This window comes from Vombatus ursinus, unplaced genomic scaffold, assembly GCF_900497805.2.
Source record: "Vombatus ursinus unplaced genomic scaffold, bare-nosed wombat genome assembly UNPS02014786.1, whole genome shotgun sequence".
In the NCBI taxonomy this organism is placed as follows: domain Eukaryota; kingdom Metazoa; phylum Chordata; class Mammalia; order Diprotodontia; family Vombatidae; genus Vombatus; species Vombatus ursinus.
The window spans coordinates 4,059,929-4,081,218 of NW_020954564.1; the positions used below are offsets into that span (position 1 = coordinate 4,059,929).

General features: G+C 38.1%; 1 protein-coding gene across 1 annotated transcript in view; it reads left to right on the forward strand.

Moving 5' to 3' along the window:
* Window positions 1-21,290, forward strand: part of LOC114046873 (pappalysin-1-like) — a 280,259-nt gene that overhangs the window by 125,885 nt on the left and 133,084 nt on the right. The window contains exons 8-9 of the mRNA XM_027867456.1: window positions 9,191-9,319; window positions 12,870-12,961. Of these exons, the coding sequence (XP_027723257.1) occupies window positions 9,191-9,319; window positions 12,870-12,961 (221 nt within the window). The remainder of the gene's footprint in view (window positions 1-9,190; window positions 9,320-12,869; window positions 12,962-21,290) is intronic.

The following is a 21,290-nucleotide window of genomic DNA, read 5'->3' on the forward strand; positions in this document are numbered from 1 at the left end:
GTAAGCCTTTCTTGTTTGGGGTATTTTTATCCTCTCACTATCTTGGAGATCTCTTGTTTCTGTAAGTGAACTCAGAGAGATTTGTCATTAGCAGCATCGTTGCAGTTGTAGGAGAAAGTGCAAAGGAAATGAGGGATCCCATTTGGCAGAACCTAAAGCCTCACGTGACTCTCCTCGACCCTTCTTTTCAAAACAAATTGAACCTTTCAGGTTCAAGTTCTTGCTCCTCTCATCAGGAACGTGACTTCCTGCTTCTAAGAAGTAAGGCTTACAAAAGGGCTCATAAGACTTCTTGGACATCAAATAGCTCTTACAAAACAGCATTTTGATGAGTTAAGTGTAAATGAATCAGAAACATACGGATCAAATTTTCTTAAAGCGCACATGGGTTTAAGAATTAAGGGGAAACGTACTACCCTGCCTGTACTCTGGGTTTCACCGAACCCAAAACGTTAGCAGGGGGGAGAAAAATAAAAACAACCCCCAAACACTTTTAGATGTGTTGCCAAATTTTAAAACGCTGTTGGGCTCGCCCTCTGCCAGTAATAAAATCTCTGGCCACCCAGAACAGCTACAATCAAACAAGAGAATTGTTTCCCTGACTGGCCAGCAATCACCAACAACTGTGTTAAGTTAGTGTCTCTCCATGACAGGTTGTCACTGTTCTCCTCCACTAGGCTGTTGGCCCCATCTTGGACTTGATTTTCACACTACTTCACTTGTTTACCATGAACTATATCTGGTGTTTTGGCTCCCAGAGTCCTTGGTAATGGGTCAGTCCGTGCTCTGTAATCAGGAGAAGTGTCCATCATGAGGGGAATGTTTGGAGAAGCTGTCACACATCTATTCCAGTTGTATTCAGGAAAAACAAGAGTTCCTTGTCATTTTTTTTCATCTTTAATGTTATCCAGGTGGAGTTCTCTTAACCTGTAAATGGTCTCCCTTCAGATCTTTTCCTGACACGAATACCCTTCTAAACCTTAGGGCCACTGTTTGCATGCCTTCTAATTCATAACTACAGATACAGACCCTTTATAATTTCCACATTGTTCCATCATTTTACACTCCCCCCACCCCCACCCATATCTTATTTCATTTCACCAAGAAAGGAGAAAATTATTTCAATTGGTGGTAAAAGATGATTAAAACAGAATAACAAAGGCCTTGGCTGCAAACTGTTTGTTTTATTAAATTTGCTACTGTGTTTTAAATTGGTACCAGGGCAAATCTTTGGACAATTATATCAAGGCCTGCTGGAGTTAATCAGTCACATGTATATGTCTGTTACTTTCAAAGCATGGACCCTTATAGGAAGTGAGGAGAGGGAGTGGACAAGAAGGAAAGAGCAAGTCTCATGTTACCTGTCAGAGACTAAGCTGTGTTCCACTGACAATGTGACGGGGTACAGATGCCCAACTCCTCTAGACTTCTCATTTTTCCTTCCATTTCATCCAGTTCATGGGTTGGATCTCCCTGTGGTCTACAGAAGAAATAACAGAACATGATGTTGCAAGACAAAGGCCGATTTGCACAAACAAAGATTTCTTCTTGGCAAGAGAATTCAAAGATCACAGCTTTGCCTTAATAATTGGAACACCCAAAGTGAAACAGATTGGAAGCTTCTGACTGATGACTTGAATTTTGGTTGTGAGAAGGCGAGCATGGAGACAGGCAGGCTATGGTCTCCAACTGTTATAGGCTGGTTATGTCCTATGACAGTACACTACCTCCTATGCACTGGGATCCTAGAATTTGATTGCTGAGAGGGAGCTTAGTATATGAGATCTGCAAGGTACCTCAGTATGTAGATTATGGAAATAGACTATAGAATGTTAGAACTACAAATACAAAGACCTTTAAGTTTCATTTTGCTTAATTGCCTCATGTTATAGTGGAGGAGAAAAAAAATTAAAACCCAGAGAGCAGAAATGACATGCGGTAACAGCACTTGGGAGTGAGGTCTCCTGGACATCTCTTCCAGTGTTCTTATCCCTATATTACCTCCATATTACTTCACAGGGAAGAAGTAGAACAAATGTGAACATTACACTGTGTACACATTATGGTCGAGGGAAATGAAACAGCTTGCACAGGGTCATACATAGAGTTAATAGCAGAGTGAGGCCAGGAATTCAAGTCTGCTGGCTCCCCTTTTGGATGTGCTTTCCCCTATAGGACAAATGTCTCACCAAATCTTCCTTCCCAAATGCTAATCAAAAAAGTGATGCTTTAGTTCAATAGGGTCCTTAAGTCAAGGGGGGAAAATGCCTATAGCCATGAATCTTAGTTCTAGTACCAGCTTAGTCTATGACCTTAGACAAGGTATTTCTTCTCTCTCTTCCTCAATTTCCTCATCTGTAAAATGAGAAAAGTTGGACTACAGAATCTCTAAGGTCCTTTCCAGTCCTAACACTCTAAGATTCTATAAATGACTATAGCAGAATTATAGGCCCATTCTCAATGAATAACAGTTATCTGAACTGAATGAACAGCAAGGAAAATCAAGTTGTCCTTTGTGAATTCAGAGTAATACAGAAAGGATGGAAATTTTAAAGAAAGAGACTGGATGAGGAGGTTATATGAAGGAAACAAAGTGGGTAGAATTTCAATTATTCATGTTAAATGTCTAGAAACTTTCTTTCAAGAAGGTTAAGCAGTGGAACATCTGATGAGAGAAGGCTAATTGCCAGGAAATCAGAAGCACAGAATTTTTAACATTGAAGAAACCTTACTGTCCATCTCTTTCAAATCCCTACTAGAAGCATGACTCACTATTAAACATCTTTGCCAAGTGGTCATTCAGACTCTACTCAGATATTTTTCGTGACAAGGAACTCACTTCTTCCATAAACAGTCCATGTCGTTGTTAAATAGTTCAAATTATTAGGAAGTTCTAATATTGAACTGACGTCTGTCTCCTTAAAAATTCCACTCATTGGTTGTAGTCCAACCCTTTAAACCTATAAAGAATGAGTCTAATCCCTTTTCCACATGAGAGACCTATGATCAAAAGACAATGATCATTCCCACCCTCTCAAATCTACCATGTGCCAAGCTAAGCAATCCCAGTTCCTTCAACTGTCCCTTACATTCTATGAGCTGAAGTTGTCTCAGCACACATGTTGCCTTCATTTGGATATACTTCAGTTTTTCATTGTCTCTCCTAAAATTTCATAATTCAGTAAAGTCATATTTTTTTCAGAACTCATGAAACCAGAAAGCTCAAATAACTGGATGATTTTTTCCCCCTCCTGCAATCACTCTGATGCAAAACATTACCTAAATAAATAGAATAATATGAGGAATTTCTCTCAAAAGGTTCCTTTCTAGAATACATACATATATACACACACATAAATGTCATAGGGTCTACTCAATCTGCTATACACTTTATACTTATATTCCTGTGCATTGATAACTGGTAATATTGAAGATAACACTGAAGTCCTTCGAGATCCTGAAAATGTCTTCAGAATGAATTATTAAAGAGCTTTTAGAACGTTCATTTCTGAGCACTACCAACTTTATACTGTAAACAGCAGAGGGCCTTTTCTAATCGTCATAGGCCAGGAGCAATATGATGAAAGTAGTACTTGAGGAAGACTAACCTGGCACCCGCCTACGATGGATTGGAGGAAGGAAGACCTGTTAGAAGGCTTTTGTGAGAGACAAGTCAGGCAGGTTTTCAAAGTGGGGTCTAGGAATTCTTGGGAGTCTCCAAGAACCTTTTAGAAAGTCTGCAAGGTCAAAACTATTTTCATAATGATATTATGAAATCTGGTAAATTTCAACCGATGTAACAACAACAACAACAACAACAACTGGCATTTATATAAAGCTTTAAGTTTCCAAAGCACTTTACAAATATCTCATTTTATCCTTACAACAATGTTGGGAAATAGATGCTATTATTATCTCTATTTTAGAGAAGAGGAAAATGAGGCAGACAGAAGTTAAGTGACTTGCCCAGAGTCACACAGCTAGTAAATATCTGAAGGTAGAATTTGAACTCAGGTCTTCCTGACTCCAAATCCAACACTTTATCCACTGCACCACCTAGTTGCCTCTATATGTAGAACAAAAGCTATAAATAAAATAAAGGTTCCATTGGAGGTCCTTAAGAATTTTAAGAATATAAAGTGGTTTTGAGAACAAAAAGTTTGAGAATTTTGCATTAGGGTAATGGCGATGAGAATGGAAAGGAGGGGATGGACCAGAAAGATTACAAAGAAAGGATGAATAGGACCCAGTTACTGACTCTGGCAGGGGGGTTGGTGGGGGAGGTGAAGGAAATGAGGAATCATAGTAGCAGCATAAATCATTCCAGATGGTTTTGGGAACAGCTGAAAGGAACAGCTTGACACATAACATCCTTCTTTTCGATGAACCATGAAAAAGGTCCTAACCACTGGTAGGGGCTTTAAAGATCTTCTCGACCTCCTTCTAAGAACTGAATTCTTAGTCCTGGTTCTTGGGGATAGGGAAGCCTATGCTTTATGTGCTGTTTTTCTGACTAACTTTGATGTTGATTTAGACAAATATGATTTGGACCCCTTTATTTATTTTTTTAATGAGAATTCTTAGAACCTCAATTGGCAGAACTGGATTGTCTATTCAACAATTCAAGAATTTATTGAGTGCATATTTTGTGTCAACTTTACATTTCAGGGCTCTTGTAAACATTCATACATATATATATACAACTTCAGGATTTCAAAAAAAATTATTATTGTGGGCACTCAACCAAATCAAATTACAACCCCTCTATGGCTTGGGAGACAGTTTCATGAAGTTCTGTGGCCAAAAAATTCTTCACCATGTGGTGATCCAGTTTAATCTAATCTAACAAGCATTTATTAAATGCCTACTATATGCAGCTAGACTCTCTTCTAGATGTTGGGGATATAAAGAAAAAAAAATGCCAACCCTTCAATCTGAAGAATTTACATTCTCCCAAGGGGATACTACATGCAAATAGATAAACATATACAAACGATCATCCGAACTTCCCAGAGTATAGTGAAACTAGTTATTGCACAATTTTGGATGATGCTTGACATCAGTCAGTCAACAATCATCAATCAGTGAGGATTTATTAAGCACTTACTATGTGCTAGGCACTGTGCTATGCCCTTGGAATAGAAATTAAAAGCAAAAAACAGTTTCTGCCTTCAAGGAGTTCAAATTCTAATGGGGAAATGACCAACATATACATAAATAAATATGACGTAAGTGAAAGATAAAGTTACAGCAGAAGGCATTAACAACTGAAGAGACTAGGCAAGGCCTCCTGTAAAAGGTGGCATTTGATATAAGTGTTGAAGGAAGCTAGGTAGCTCAGTGGATAGAGTGTAGGACCTGAAGTCAGGAAGATTCATCTTCCTCAGTTCAAATCTGGCCTTAGATACTTTCTAGCTATGTGACCTTGGGCAAGTCACTTAATCCTGTTTCCCTTAATTTCCTCATCTGTAAAATGAGTTGGAGATGGAAATAGAAAACCACTCCACTCTCTTGGCCAAGAAAATCCCAAACAGGAACACAAAGAGTCAGACACAACTGGAAGACAATGAAACAAAAATGAGACCAATGCTAGTTCTAATACATTTACCTTGTGTGAGGGAAAGTGTAGGGACAAAACCCATCTCTTCCAGAAAGGATGTTTTCGCCACTTGAGTCCTTTCACACCCTTGAAAAACCAAATCATTGTTACACTGAGAAGCGAGAGACTGATTCGGCCTCTGCACCTGCTATCTCATTGGGCTTATCCAAACAGCCCCAGATCTGAGGGCAGCTGAAATAACAGATGAGTCCAAGAACTTGAGTTTTTTGACGTCTTTCTTTTGTTTATGAAATCCCCCCATGATGGAATTCGGCAGGAATTCTCTTCATTATCTTTTTCGCAATTTTCCCATGCCATTTAAAGTTTTTTTTTCTTTTTAAGGGAAAAAATGACAGAAGAATAAGACCTTTTTGTGATTGACTAGAGGAGAAATACAGGGATAGGGTGAGGTGGTGGTCTGGTTATGGAAAATTGGTGAGTTAATTCTCTAACGAACCAATTCCTTATAGGTTTTGTCAGTTCACTGCTGTGGTCTTAAATGCAATTCAACAGATATTTATTAGGTGCCTACTTGTACAACGGCAGCTAGAGGACACAGTCCATAGAGCCCTAGGCCTGGAATCAGGAAGACTCATTTTCATGAGTTCAAATCTTGCCTCAAACACTCACCAGCTATGTTACCCTGGTCCAGTCACTTAACTCTGCCTCAGTTTCCTCATCTGTAAAATGAGCTGGAGAAGGAAATGGCCAACTGTTCCAGTATCTTTGCCAAGAAAACTCCAAGTGGGGTTATGAAAAGATGGACATGACTTGAAAAGACTGAAAACAACAATAGCACGTACAAAGCCTTAGGTTGGTGTAGGTAATATAAAGACAAATATGAGTTGGCCTCTTTTTCAATCCAATAGTAAATATAAAATGCTTCCAGCAGTAGATGTAAGATGTAGGATGCAACACAGTAAAAAGAATTCTCAACAGAGTCCCCTGAAACTCTAGTAGTCATAAACATATTTTCTTTAAGTTTATTTTAATATATTCCCATTGATGTCATCTATTTCCTGAATTCCTCTCATTATGATCAGAAGGGCAATGAAAGGAAAAGGACACTAGTACCATGCATCCTTTTGGGCTCACTTTGGTTAGTTCCTTGACAGGATAGGATCTGGTCAACACACTGACAAAAAGATTAGTCTGTCCTACTAGGAACACACCATTTACTCGTCCTCTGGTCAATTGTGAAGAGTTCCAAAAATGGCTTGAGATTCATTATGAGAAAGGGGGGACTTAGAATGGCCAAAAACCAAAACAAAGCCCCCCCCCAAAAAAGTAAGCCTCTAAATTTCTGTTTTAGAAAACTAGATTAAAATGGTTAAAGAAAAAAAATAAAAACAAAGTTTTAAAATGGAAGTGGGGAGAGGACCCTGGTTCACATTTCTAAGTGACAAGAAAGAGAAGGTGGAAAAAATATCTACCTCCATTCATCTTCATTAAATAATTAATTAAGTTCAGTACTTGAAAGCCCCAACAGGTCATGGAATTAACCCTTACCAAGACAGTCAAGACAGTCCACTATCTGGCCTCTACCTACCTTTCCAACTTTATCGGTCTTGATTCATTTTACAACATATTCTTCCTGCCAGTCAGTTTGGTCTATCTTCGGTTCCTGAAAAGCACAATGTGGTTTTCTGCCTTTTTAATTTTTTGCTCAGGTTGCTCCTTCTGCCTCGACTCCATTACCTCCCTAATACTACCTTCTGAAGCTGAGATCTTCCTTATCCTTCAAGAGCCAAATGATTCCTATGTCACCTCTTCCATATAGCCTCCTTACATCACCCTAGGAAGACATAAATTCTCCCTCTTCTGGACTCTGCTCACTTTGTGCCAGTGCTATGATTATCACATACTGCCTTATGACTCCTCTCCTCCCCTCCTCTCTTTTCCTCTCTTGTCTGCGTTCTGCCCAAAGGAAGATAAACTTTGATGGCCCAAACCTACCTAGTTAACTTGGGATTTACCGTGTAGATTTCTTTCTCAAAGACCAAGCCTTAAACCCATTTCACTCTGGAGCTCATGGATTGGACAAAAATAGATCCCTGCCCAAGCACCACTTAATGGTTAGTTTTTGGACTCTCCTGGCTGTTTCTCTTTTGGCCAGCAGCTCTGAGGGGCTTCCCCTCCCAGTTTGATTTTTTTTTTTTTTTTGGTTAAAGGAACCATTCGTTGGCTCACTTCTTTTTTTATTTTTATTTTTAGGCAATTGGGGTTAAGTGACTTGCCCAGGGTCACACAGCTAGTAAGTGTCAAGTGTTTGGTCTGAGGCTGGATTTGAACTCAGGTCCTCCTGACTTCAGGGCCAGTTCTCTATCCACTGCGCCACCTAGCTGCCCCTCTTGGCTCACTTCTTAACGAGGCCTATTCACTGAATGGGCATTGCCTCACTCAAAGTGAGAACCTGAAAAGACCTTAGTTTAAAAGGGCCAAGGTCTCGCACTGCATCCTGGGTCATCTCCGGGCATCCTGATTGGTATCTGGCCACTGGACCCAGATGGCTCTGGAGGAGAAAGTGAGGCTGGTAACTTTGCACAGCCCTCCCTCATTCAAATGAAAGTCAATTGCAAGTCATGTCATCATCTCCCTGATGTCATGGTCCTCTTCGAGAACAAAGGACAAACCACAACCTGTGAGTAGTCTATGCTACTGGGGACTCAGCTAGCCAGTTCCAGTTGGGCAACTCAGCTCATCCTTATAACAACCCTTGGAGACAGGGTAATGGTATTATCACCATTTTACGGATGAGGAAATTAAGGTTGACAGAGGTTAAGTGACTTGTCCAGGGTCACACAGCTAATAAGCACTTGTGGCAAGATTGAAACTCAGGTTTTCCTGGCTCCAGGTCTAGCTTTCTGGCCACTTCACTACCCAGGTGCTTCTGCAAAGATAAGATGGTTTGGACTAGATAACATCCAATTCTAAATCCTATGATTCTATGCTTAATACTTCTTATTCTTTAAAACAGTTTAATATAAACCTAACTTTAAACTTCAAACAAACCAGTTAAACTTTATTTAACTATTTACATGTTAAGTAAATGAATTTCAATATGCGAATGTCCATAACATCAAGTTACCTTTTCTTTGTTCTTATATCAAAGTGTATGACAATTTCAGTAGTATTTGCAAGATACTTTTGCCAAATTCATTAAAAAAATTTCTACTGATTTACAATTCTGCCATCATGCACTAATGTTTCCATTTATAATTTTCTCACATTATCTTTGTAATTTTTAAGAATTTTTTTTTCCATTTTGTTGCATGTGAGTTGGTAGTCCAAGGTTCTTTTGTTTTTCATTTCTTTGGTTATTAGTGAGGTTGAATAGTTTTTCAAATGATTACTTATGATTTATATTTCCTCATTTGTAGATTATGTGATTGTCTACTTGGACATTGTGGTTGGGTTTTGCCTTGAATTTTTTTTTAATCAATTCCTTGTGAAATATCCCTGAAATCTGCTGATAGGGGAATTGAATGGTCATCTAAATTTTAAGGGAAAAAAAAGAGCATCTCTGGTTGAATCCAGTCTGACCTCCCTTTTCTTCCCCATGTCTCTAATCTCCTTCTTTATTCTTCCCAGTGACCTGAACCATGGCAGTACATATAAGTACCAAATTGTCACCATTTCTGGCACAGAGGAGAGTGAGCCTTCACCCACAGCTACATATATACATGGAAGTGGTTACTGTGGAGATGGAATCATACAGAAGTAAGTAGAATAGTGTATCTTGTGTAAAGAAATGGTGTTTCTGTGAACTCAAAAGCATAACAGAAACTGATGTGCTCACTGGACTTCAGATCTTTTTCTTTCTGGTGGAAAAACTGAATGGAATTTATTGATGGCCCTGAAAATACATCATGTAAGCTCATTCTAACTTATAGGAGAAGCAACATGGTACCATGCAAAGGACTCTGGATGTCAAAACAGAAAACTTGGTTCTAACCCCAGTCCCATCATTTATTTACACCTAACCATCATGGGCCTTATTTTTTTTTTCATCTGAAAAATGAGAGGTTTGGACTAGATGAACTTCTGAGGTTCCCCTCAACCCTTCTCCACTATTGAAGAGGAATTCTAATCACAGTAAATGAGTCAATATAGATCTTGAGCCATTCTGATGAATTTTAAGGCAGAGAATGAGAACTCAAATCCATTTTCTGCCATTTACTACCAGCATGGATGGGTCACTTGGGTAACTTATAGTCTAAAACAGCTATTTTGGACATTGAGACATTTAGTATCTTGCTCATGGTCACATAACTTCTAGGTCAGTGGTTTCAAACTCAAATCAAAATGGAGGCCACTAGACCCCCATTAATTAATTAATTAATTAATGGTGTTTACTGTATTTTTATATATTTTATTAACTATTTCCCCAATACATTTTAATTTCGTTAGGGCTGCACTCAGGAGTATTGTGGGCTGCATGTTTGACACCTTAGTCCTAGGTCATAAGATTATAGATTTAGAGGTGGAAGGGGTCTTAGAGGATATTGACCCCCCCCATTTTATAGGTGAAAAAATTGAGGCACAGAGAAGGAAAATGACCTTCCCAGGGCCCCATAGCTAGTTTCTGATGCAGAATTTGAACTCATATCTTCCTAACACCAAATGTAGCACTTTAGCTAATGTCATGCTATCTTTTATGTATACATTGATATCTAGAGTTATAGTTGTATCTGTAGCAAACCAGTAAATTGATTTTTTTATGCTAACTATAGACACACATACCCATCCCACGTTATTATGTCTTGTTTAATAGGTCTTGTTCAATAGGTCTGCAGCAACTCATGAGGATCATCTACCTGGTACTGTGATTTTATTTAGTGGAGGGAATACATACTCTAGCAAATTCAGTTGTCCATGAAATATCAATGTATTTCAGGGATAGAACACATACCTTTTATGTGAATTGGAGATGAGCAGTAGACCTGCACGTTAGGATTGGAGAAGCTAGCCCATGATAAGAACAAGACAAAACTTTCACTATGAGGTCCACAAAGTAGGTAACGACACTGAAATAATCCCTACTTGACTAGCATGATATGTGTTAAGCATAGTGAACCAATAACAGTTTGAAACACAAGTCTGGGTTCATGTATAACTAGCTTTTCAACCCATGGTAGACAGAGTGGGAAGACCTAGCCAACACATTCCTTAAAGAAAAGCTATGAGGGCTATTTGTAAAAGGGAGGAGAGCAATACTAATTTCCCTAGTTACTTCTAGTGTTAATTGGAACCATCTACCTGCTGCTCAGATAACTCTACAGAATGAGGAGCATTTACTAGTATGAACTGTGGAGTAAGAGACAACTTCTGTAGTTCCTACCACGCTATGAGGGATCCCAGCTGACTGGTAGAGAGTAGGCAGTAGGTCTCATAGGAAATTATTCAAACAATTGATGGGAATTCCATCTTGACAAAGGATCAGCAATCTCTGAGATGTATACCAGTTATCTAGTCTTCCAATTACCTCTTCTTTCTCTATCTTCCTTGGTCAATTCAGAAAACATTGATCCTGTTCTGTCTGACTTGGAACTTAAAAAAAAAAAAGTCCTAGGTATTTCATAATAATCATAATATGGTTTGTAAGGTTCTATTCTGCTCAAAACTGCCATGAATCTCATCATAGAAACAACAGTAACATAAGGCCTCTGGGTTCTACCAGTCAGAAAAAAGATGGAACTAACTGGGAATACAATACTTTTATAGAAAATGAAGTAGAAATCTGAAAAAGAGAAACTGATGGATTCACTTAAGGAGGAAAAGAAAAAAGTTTAGTGGCAAAAGCCCACAATACCATTCTATCAGAATTCAATAAACAAGATGGAAGCAAAGGGGAGTGGCAAATTCATTGACATCAATCATCTAGTCTAACCCACTCATTCTACTGAGAAGGAAAACCAGGAGGTGACTTACCGAATGTCACACAGCTATTTATTAAATGCTTAAAATATATAAGAAGCCACTGAAGGAAAGCAGAGAGGCCTATAACCGAACTTACGATTTTGTTGGATAAAACCACCACGTACAGATCTTGAGAGGTGAAGAGAAAAGAGGAAACTCAAGGGAAATAGGAAGTATGAAAGTAAATTGAATTAAGTTTAATTGGAGCTATGAATTAGTCTAGTCATTCTGGAGAATCATTTGGAATTATGTCCCCGAAGTTACTAAACTTTTTATGCCCTTTGACCCAGTGATACTACTACTAGGTCTATATGTGGAAGAGATCAAAGAAAGAGGAAAAAGTCATTTGTGATATTTATATGATTTTATATCTTTTATAAGATATTTGTAGTAGCTCTTTTTGTAGTGACAAAGAAATGGAAACTAAGGGAGTGCTAATCAGTTGGGAGATAGATGAACAAATCATAGTATATGAATGTAATGGAATATTGTTATGCTGTAAGAAATGAACATGCACTTATTAACCACCTATTATGTATATATTATATAAGTTGCTATGCTAGGAACTGAGGCTTCAAAAACAAAGAGGAAACAGTGTCCATCCTCAAGGAACTTATATTCTCCTTGGTCATTTGTAATTTGGAAAACTCTGGAATGATTAAAAATAGTCAGAAATGGTGGGCTGAATGGGAATGCATTCCAATTTTTTGTCAGATTCCTCAGAGATAACTACAAGAACCAAAGTTGACTGAAAAGAGTATCTACAGTACTTATAGTATCTATAATCAAGGCCCAGGGTTCAAATCCCACCTCTGACCACTACCACATCCATGACCTTGGACAAGTCACTTCCTTGGGCTTCATTTTTCACATCTGTAAAGTGAGGAGTTGGCCTAGATGGCTCTAGAGGTCCCTTCCAGTTCCAGAACTATGATATTATGACTACAATCTAGTAGGGGAAATAAAAACACTAAGACCCTTAGAGGCAGATGGGTGTATATGTATATGTATATTATATATGTACATGTACATGTGTTATGTGTATATATATATATTTAAATAATTTAATTTAATTATATACTATCGTAAGTCTTGGAACTAGGAATAGCACAAGGTATCTTAATTTCCAGTTCAGTGTGGATTAGACAGTGTGTTATGCTGGACCTAGAATTGGGTTTATTGTCTGAATACCTATATTTGAATTGCAGTGCACTGTAACTTTGGCCAGATCAGTATACCTCTACTGACTGCGCTTTCCTTATCTGCAAAATGAGAGGATTAAACTATGTACTCTTATGTCTATCAAGTTGCTTCTGTTAGACCAATTCCTCTTTTATATCTTTATCTACAGACACCTAGGAGAAGAGTGTGATGATATGAATAAGATCAATGGTGATGGCTGCTCTCTCTTCTGTCGAAAGGAACTGTACTTCAATTGCATTGGTAAGTCTAGTCCTCAGAGGCTTACAGGAGGGGACTTTGGGTAGCCCCAGACCTTCTCGTGGCTTCTGCTGATACCCTGTGACAGTAGCTGTAACATTTGCAGTGATCCAGTAGCTCTATTTGCAAAACAAATACCCCATTTCTACCTTTTTAGTGATTCTAATAAGAAATTGGTTTTCATCAGCATTTGTCCTTTCACTGAGATCTTGCTGTTGGGTTAGCTTGGTCCAGGGATGCTTTCTCCTTGCTGATTAATACAAGTGGGGGTGGGGTTTGAAGGGAGAACAATCCCTGGATGGAAGCTGGACTGGCTGCAGATGAGGTCACATCTCCTTTGAGATGCAAATCAATACTAAAGATCAAAGTTTCACCAGATAATCCCCTTTGAAAGAGGTGAAAACTAATCTGAGGTGTTTTTTTTTTCTTCTCCTGCTTGATTAGCAAATGTAACATTCTCAGTTTCCTCATCTATAAAATGAGGGTGTTGAGTTAGATGACCTCTAAGGTATCCCTCTCCACCACCTCCCATTTATGATTCTATGAACTGTAATCAAATAGCTAGTAAATATTTAAGTATTTGAGGTAGGAGGTCCCTGGACTTCAAGTTCAGTACTATACTAAGCCACATGATCTCATATCTTGGTGGAGGCCTCACGTAACTTTAGTGATATCTAAAAGAAAAGCTAATGTTTTCATTTACTTTCAGAACACTTTTCAGACTACTTTGGGGCTCAGAAAATGTGAGTTTTAATCTCTCAAGGGTCCTAAAACCATCTTCCAGTAACCCACAAACTGGGAGGCCATATTTACATGTATGGTGGAGTGGGAAGTAGGTGACCTCAATCTTAGCTGTGTCTCTACCACTAACTTGATGTGTGATCTTAGTCAAGTCACTCTCACCTTTCTGTGCCTCAGCACCCATCAACATCAGCAAAATGAGGGGGCTAGAATATATAATGCATAATTCTTCACAGGATAATGTGATTTTATTGTTAGAAACTGCCCCAGTCTGAATGGTTTCTAAGGTGCCATACAGCCTACCTCACAGACTCTTTCTTCTCAGTTTTTCCAATTAAGTTGCTCTGTTAAACAAACACCACCATTAAACCCTGTTAGGAAAGGCAGGGCTCCTGTCACAACAATTTGGAAATTATCTTGTCCTTTTATAACTCACAACAACAGGGCCTGAGCCACTCAGTTAGAAAATGTGGTATCAGTAAAAAAAGATAGCTCCCACTGACAGGCACTGGCTGTGGCTATTATTTTCTAGAGCAAAAAGGGGTTGGCAATTCATTTTCTAACACCCAGATGTCATAAATATGGACATGTTACTGATAAAAGCTGAGAAGAGAATGGAATAGGCAAATTAGTCAGCCAAAGTATGAAGTTTCCAAAAGGGTTGTTTGGTTTTTTTTTTTCCTTCCCCTTAGTAATAGACCATGAAACAGTCCCAGAGAAATGCCATAGACTGAATGGGGCTTAATAAATTTTGGTAGACGATCATTTTTTTCCCCTGGAGAATTCCAAAAGATCTTATTTCTTTTTGATTTATGAACATATTCCTTATGCCATGATGATGATTCCTTGGGGACAGCTTTACCAAACACTGTTTGATATTCATATGCCTTTGGAACACTAAGGAATTGAAATGACCTGTTTCTCCTTGTTTCTTAAGTACAAGGAGTCCTAAACTGGAAGTTATAGCCTTGAATTCTGCTGTTAACTTTCTGAATGACTTTCATTATGTTGCTTTACTTCTCTGGGCCTCAGTTTTCTCACCTCTAAAATGAGTAAATTGTCAAACTGGATAGCCTCTAAGTACCTGCTAGACTTTAATTTCTATTCTTTTTTATATTCTATTATATAAGGTTGCCACCAACTCTGACATTCTATTCTAGATAACTTCCATCTCTAATTTAATCTTATGATTTTACTGTTCAGTATTTTTATTTTTTTTCCCAGTGGCATTTAGGTAGAAAGAGTCCTGGGACCAGTTGATATCCTGCTACTATTTCTTTTATAGTCAATTATAAACTATTGCACAGAAGACTATTGTAATAGATCATGTGAGAAGTGATGTAGTCTTGAACTAAAATGGTGGCTATGTGAGTGTAGAGAAGGGAAAAGACACAAAAGACACAAAAAAGGTGCAATGGATATAGAATTAACAAGACTTGGCAACTGATGGAAGATGTGGAGTGGAGGAGGATTCTGAGGCTATGAATCTGCATATATGAAAGCATAAGGGTACCCGTGACAGGTGTGAGTGAGTTCAGAAGAGAAGTAGGTTCTGGAGAAAAGATAATGAGTTTTGTTTTAGAGATCCCTATGGGATATCCAGTTCTAAATGTCAAAGCAATTGATTATATAGGACTGAAGCTCAGTAAAGAGATGAGGGCTGGATTTATAGAACAGAGAGCCATCTGCAGAGATGATAATTGAATTCATGACAAGTGATTAGTTGAGAGAGAGAGAGAGAAAGAGGACCGAGGATGGAACCTCAGGGTCAACCCACAGTTAAGGGGCATACTATCTATGATTATCCAGCAAAAGAGACAAAGAAGGGGTAGTCATACAGGTAGAAGGAAACCAAAAGGAGACCAACATCATGAAAACCCCAAATGGAAAGAGTATACAAGAAATAAGCATCAGTGCCAAATGACATAGAGAAATCTTAGAAAATTGCCTGGGGGCACTGAGAAATAAGTGATTTACCAGTATGTGTCAGAGGTAGGACCTGAACCCAGGTCCTCCCAACCCCAAAGTCAACTCTCCACAAACTATGACTATCTTAAACTATGTCTAAACATTTGCTATCATTATCATTAATTTTAATAACAACCATGACTTACATTTATGTGGTGTTAAAAGGTTTACAATATGCTTTCCTGACAGTAATCCAGTGAGGCTGATATAGGTATAAGTCCAAAAAACTCCTGTTCTCCTGAGTTGTTCTATGTCTTGGGGTTTCCTAAGGTATGGGACTTCACCTAAGGTCATCATCATCATCATGATTTTCTATAAAAAATAAAACATAAATGAGCCTGAAAAGGCCTGTGACTTCAGGACAGGTCACCATATGCAACTTCTTAGGCCCAGGTCCACATCTATGTGTTGGCCCCCAAGGTCATCATGTTTTCTAATACTGTTAAGAAAATATCATTTCTAACACCACTAAGAAATTCTGTTAAGAAAACAAACACATCTTTGCCAGTCTCTGTTCCCTTTGCTGTTCCTGGTCCTACTCTCAGTACATGGCTCACTCTCAGTATCTGCCTGCTTCTTTCTGTGTCTGTTCCAGACGTAACCTTCCAGCCATTGAGCTGGACACTTGCTGATAAGTCCACTTTCAACCTCTCTTATTCACAGTTTCTTCCTCTTTTCCCACAGCCCTACAGGCTCTCCAAGTGAGGCAGATAAGGTGGGATCAATCTACTTTCCCATCCCTCATCACATCACCAGAGGTGACAGGTCTGTGTGGTCCCCTCTGTTAGATTGTCTTGGCCTCCTCAGAGGAAAGTTGAGAAAGCAAAACAAGAAGATTAATAGTGTTTCTTTTCTGGAGATAATCTAATAAGACCTTAGAAAAACAGTGAGGAAAAACAAAATAGCATCTGGTGGAGGTGAAAAGGATTAGGAATAGGTTGGAGGTAGAAGGTGTCACTATCTTTGGAGTTATGTTTATTATGATTATTTATAATAATTGTTACAGTGTCAACATTAATATTATTGTTTAATATAAAGGTATTGTTAATATTAATGATATATTTATAAAATGTTATTTATAGGTATTATTAGTTTTAAAATATAGACTCATTACTGAACATGCATATATAAGCATACGAGTGCCCACATGCACACACACACATGCACACACACACACACACACACACACACACAATTATTTCCATTTTTAAAAAATCTATTCACAATTTCCTTTGTAGAAAAAAAAAGTCAACATGGTCTAGAAAGAGCACCGACTATAGAGTCAGAGGATTTGGGTTCAAATCTAATCTGCACCTGACAGTTGATCTAAGACAAGGCACTTCCCATCTCTGCACCTCAGTTTCCTCATTTTGTAAAGTAGTGGTGAGGTATGGATCAGGTGATCTCTAAGGTGGTCCCTTCCAGTTTTAAATCCTATCACTGGGGATTTGGAGACATGGGTCCTAGTTGTTATTCGGCAGGCTTCCTCCCTCGTATGATCTTGGACAACAGTACTTTTCCTTTCTAGAACTGTTTCTTCATTTTTTAAGGTCCCGGTTAGTACTCAGTGCCCCTTTCCACATATTAAAATGTTTTGGGTCAGAAATGAGAAATGTTTCTCTTTTCCAATTTTTTCTTTGCCTCCACTCCTACCATTATGTCACAGCGGTAAATATAAATGAATGCATGTTCTCCATATAACCTGTTTTCCATAGCTCATGAAAATAGCAACTTTTAATTATTGTTGCTTTTCAATTGTTCAGTCTTATCTGATTCTTCAAGACACCAGGCCCTTCTGTCTTCCACACTGTCCATGGAATTTTCTTGGCAAACATACTGGAGTGGTTTGCCATTTCCTTCTCCACTGGATCACCTTTTGTCAGAACTCTCCACTATGACCTGTCCATCTTGGGTAACCCTGCACTGCATAGCTGAGCCACACAAGCCCCTCCCTCACAGCAAGGTAGTGATCCAGGAGGGGTTATCACACTCTAAATGCACTAACTGATTGTATCCTACTTCTCCAGCCTGGATCTGGATCTTGAAACAATAATGAATTTTGGTTTTGTTTTTGACAGTTTGTCCTCCCAAGCATTTTAATGAGAGCAGACAAATTTGTTTTAGCACAGGATGGCTCTAAAAATTAGTCTCATGCGAAAATAAACTCCTAGCCAGAACTTAAACAGTCATGGAGAATAGTCAAATATAGTGGAAAGAGCATTGACCTTCAGTAGATTTGAGTTCTGACTTTGTCTCTGTCATTAATTCATTGTAAGACCTTGGGTGAGTCATTTCCCTCCCTTGGCCTCAGTTTCCTCTTTTAGGTGATCTCTCAGGTCCTTTCCAATTCATATTCTACTTTTTAATATTCAAAGATCCTTTCTGACTTTAACATTCTACCTTCTACTTTTTCTCTTTGTTCTTTCATTGTGTTCTATGAAATTACCTTGTTTGTATTTTTCCCACATTGGAAGCCAGGAGAGACAATTCCTTTGCTAGGTTTTCATCAGATACACCTTTCATTCTAGCTGGTATCAGCTCCTTAGCATGTACTGGGTGCCACTGAAGCCCTTACCTTTATTTTTTGATCTATCTTTTGTTCTTACATCACCTACATTTTCTAATGTATCCTTCCTAGAAAACTATCTCTTATACCAAAGGGGGGAGAAAAAAATAAACAAAACAGTTCAGCAAAATAAATCAACACATCAAAAAATTCTTACATTATATTTAGTGTTGCACATTATGGTCCCTCACCTCTTTAAGGTAAGCAAAGCAGGATGTCTTCTCATACTCTTGACCAAAATGATTTCATAGCATTAATTTAAATTCATTTTGCTATTTATTATTCTTTGCATTTACATTATTGTAGACAGTACGTATTGCTTTCCTAGTTTTGCCTGGTTCACTCTGCATAAATTAATATAACTCTTCTGATGCTTTTTTGTACACCATATTCATTCTTTCTTTTAGAACAGTTATATTCCATTACATTCATTTGATGTCGTTAACTTTAAAGGAGTCAACCATTCTCTCATCAATTTCCCATCTGTCAGAAACCGCCTTTAGGTTTTAAATACATTACTTCTTCCATCTATATACCATATCCAGTCTCAGCTCTCTAATCTTATTTTTTTAAGACTATCTTAGGGATGATAGATTTTAAAGCTTGGATAAGAAGCAAATTATATGTGTTAGCTGTATAATACAAAGGAATTAACTGACCTAAAGTAAATTACAATATTGAATGAAGAATACAGTCCTAATGTTATTCCTCTTTTTAAAATTTTGGGTTATAGAGTAGTATACTTAAAGTAAACTGATGAATGGATCATACTTTCACAACATGGGAAATAATTCCATGCATTTATCCCCTCTTCTCTCCCCTACTCCCATAGTGACACTAAGAGAAACAGTTATATTCTTTTGATGTTGGCATTCCTTTCTCATTGAAATGCTTTAAGATCATGTCTTATTTGCAAATGAATCCTAATACCCTAATTGATGTAGGTACTCAGTATCCTTACTGCCCAGAAAATATTCAGAAATCTTATTATGTTAAAGGTGCCTAGTGCCCTTATTGATGTGAAAATACTTGGTGTTTTGGTTGATCCGGATATCTGCTGCCTTTACTAACCTAGACAACTTGCACCTTCATCAAGCTTAAGATACTCAGAACATTGACCTAAACATTCAGTGTACTCATTGACTTAAGATGCCCTGTATTCATTGTCCCACACACCTAGCAAGTACCCATATTGATTAGAAGCTTCACTGACCTAAAGACCCCCAGAACTCCCGCTTACCTAATGATGTCCAGCACTTTCTTTGGCCTGAAGCCAAGTTGCACTAAATACCTTTAGCACTTTCATTTATTTAAATGTCTTGCATTCTCATTTACCAAGGCTTCAGAGTAGCCTTATTAACTGAACATTGATCAATACCTTCTTTAACCTAAAGTTGATCTGAAGATATCTAACCATTTTAGAAAGAAGATCTTATCACTGTCACTGAAACTGTGCTAAGAGTTCTTCACCTTATTGGAAATATTTATAGTAATCATCCAAAGAGACACAAAATAAAACCCATCGATTCATTAGTATAGATTGAATGTGGTACAGTAGAAAGAGTCCTAGATATTGTTTTAGAGGACTTCAGTTCAAATCCTGACTGCCACTTAATATCTGTGTGACCTTGAGCAAATCACATAACCTGTCTTGGCCTCAGTTTCCTCATCTATTTAAACAACAAAAACAGGAAAAAAAAAAAAAAAGGACAGGTGGGAGAAGGTGTACTAGATGGTTTTTAAGCACCCTTCCAGATCTGAATTATAATTGATGAATACTTACGAGAAAACAGAATCATATAGCAGAAAGACCATTGAATTTAGAGTCAGCAAACCTGTGTGCTGCCACTACCTGTATAATCCATGGAAAGTCATTTCACTTTCAATGAGCCTTATTTCCCCATTTGTAAAATGAGTATGATGATACTTGTAGCACTTATTTCACAGGGTTATTAGGAAGAAAGTGTTTTGCAGATCTTAAAGTACTTTATAAATATCAGTTTTATTATTCTTTGAAATTGGATGACCTCAGTGCAAATCTTGGCTTTACCAGTTGCTACCTGTCTGACCTTCAGCAATTCAATTCATTACAATTATTTATTAAGTATTCATTGTACTCATGACATTCTCACCTTTCTGAGTCTTACTTTCCTCACCTACAGAAATGAAGAATTTTAACCCCTAAGCTTTTTCCCCCCAACTAGAAAATCCCCATGATTCTGGATTTAAATGCTATTCTGACATTTAAAAGTTGTATCCCTATAGTAAATCATTTCACCTTTTGAACTAAAATTTTCTCACCTGTAAAACTGGGGATACTAATTCTTGTGTTCCCTTCTTCACAGTGTTAATGTGGGAAGGAAAAGTGCTTTGTGCTTTTGAAAGACCTTAGAATTTTATACTTTTTTTCTTCTTTTTAGGCAATTGGGGTTAAGTGACTTGCCCAGGGTCACACAGTTAGTAAGTGTCAAGTGTTTGGTCTGGGGCTGGATTTGAACTCAGGTCCTCCTGACTTCAGGGCCAGTGCTCTATCCACTGCACCACCCAGCTGCCCCTAGGATTTTATACTTTTGAAGTATAATAGAAATAGTAGTTACTATTGTTGTTTGTTGTAGTTGTTGTTACTAAAATATCCAGAGTTGTTGCAATAGGGGAATAGTATTCAGGGAACATATTATAGTTCAGAGTTTGGATTACAAGGCATATATACTGAAAAGATAACTGACCATACAACTGACCATAAGGTGCAGTGAATGATCAAGATAGCAAGCGCTAAAGTGTTAAGGACTGGACAGTGAGGTAGCACAGTGGATGGAGCACTGGGCTTGCAATCAGGAAGACTCATCTTGATGAGTTCAAATCCGGTCTTGGATACTTACTAGCTGTGTGACCCTGGGCAACTCATTTAAGCCTGTTTGCCTCAGTTCCTCATCTGTAAGGATGGAGAAGGAATTGGCAAACCAAGACTCCAGTATCTTTGCCAAGAAAACCCCAAAATGGGGTCACAGAGAGTCAGACATGACTGAACAACAACAAAGGGGTTAGGGAAAAGGGAGA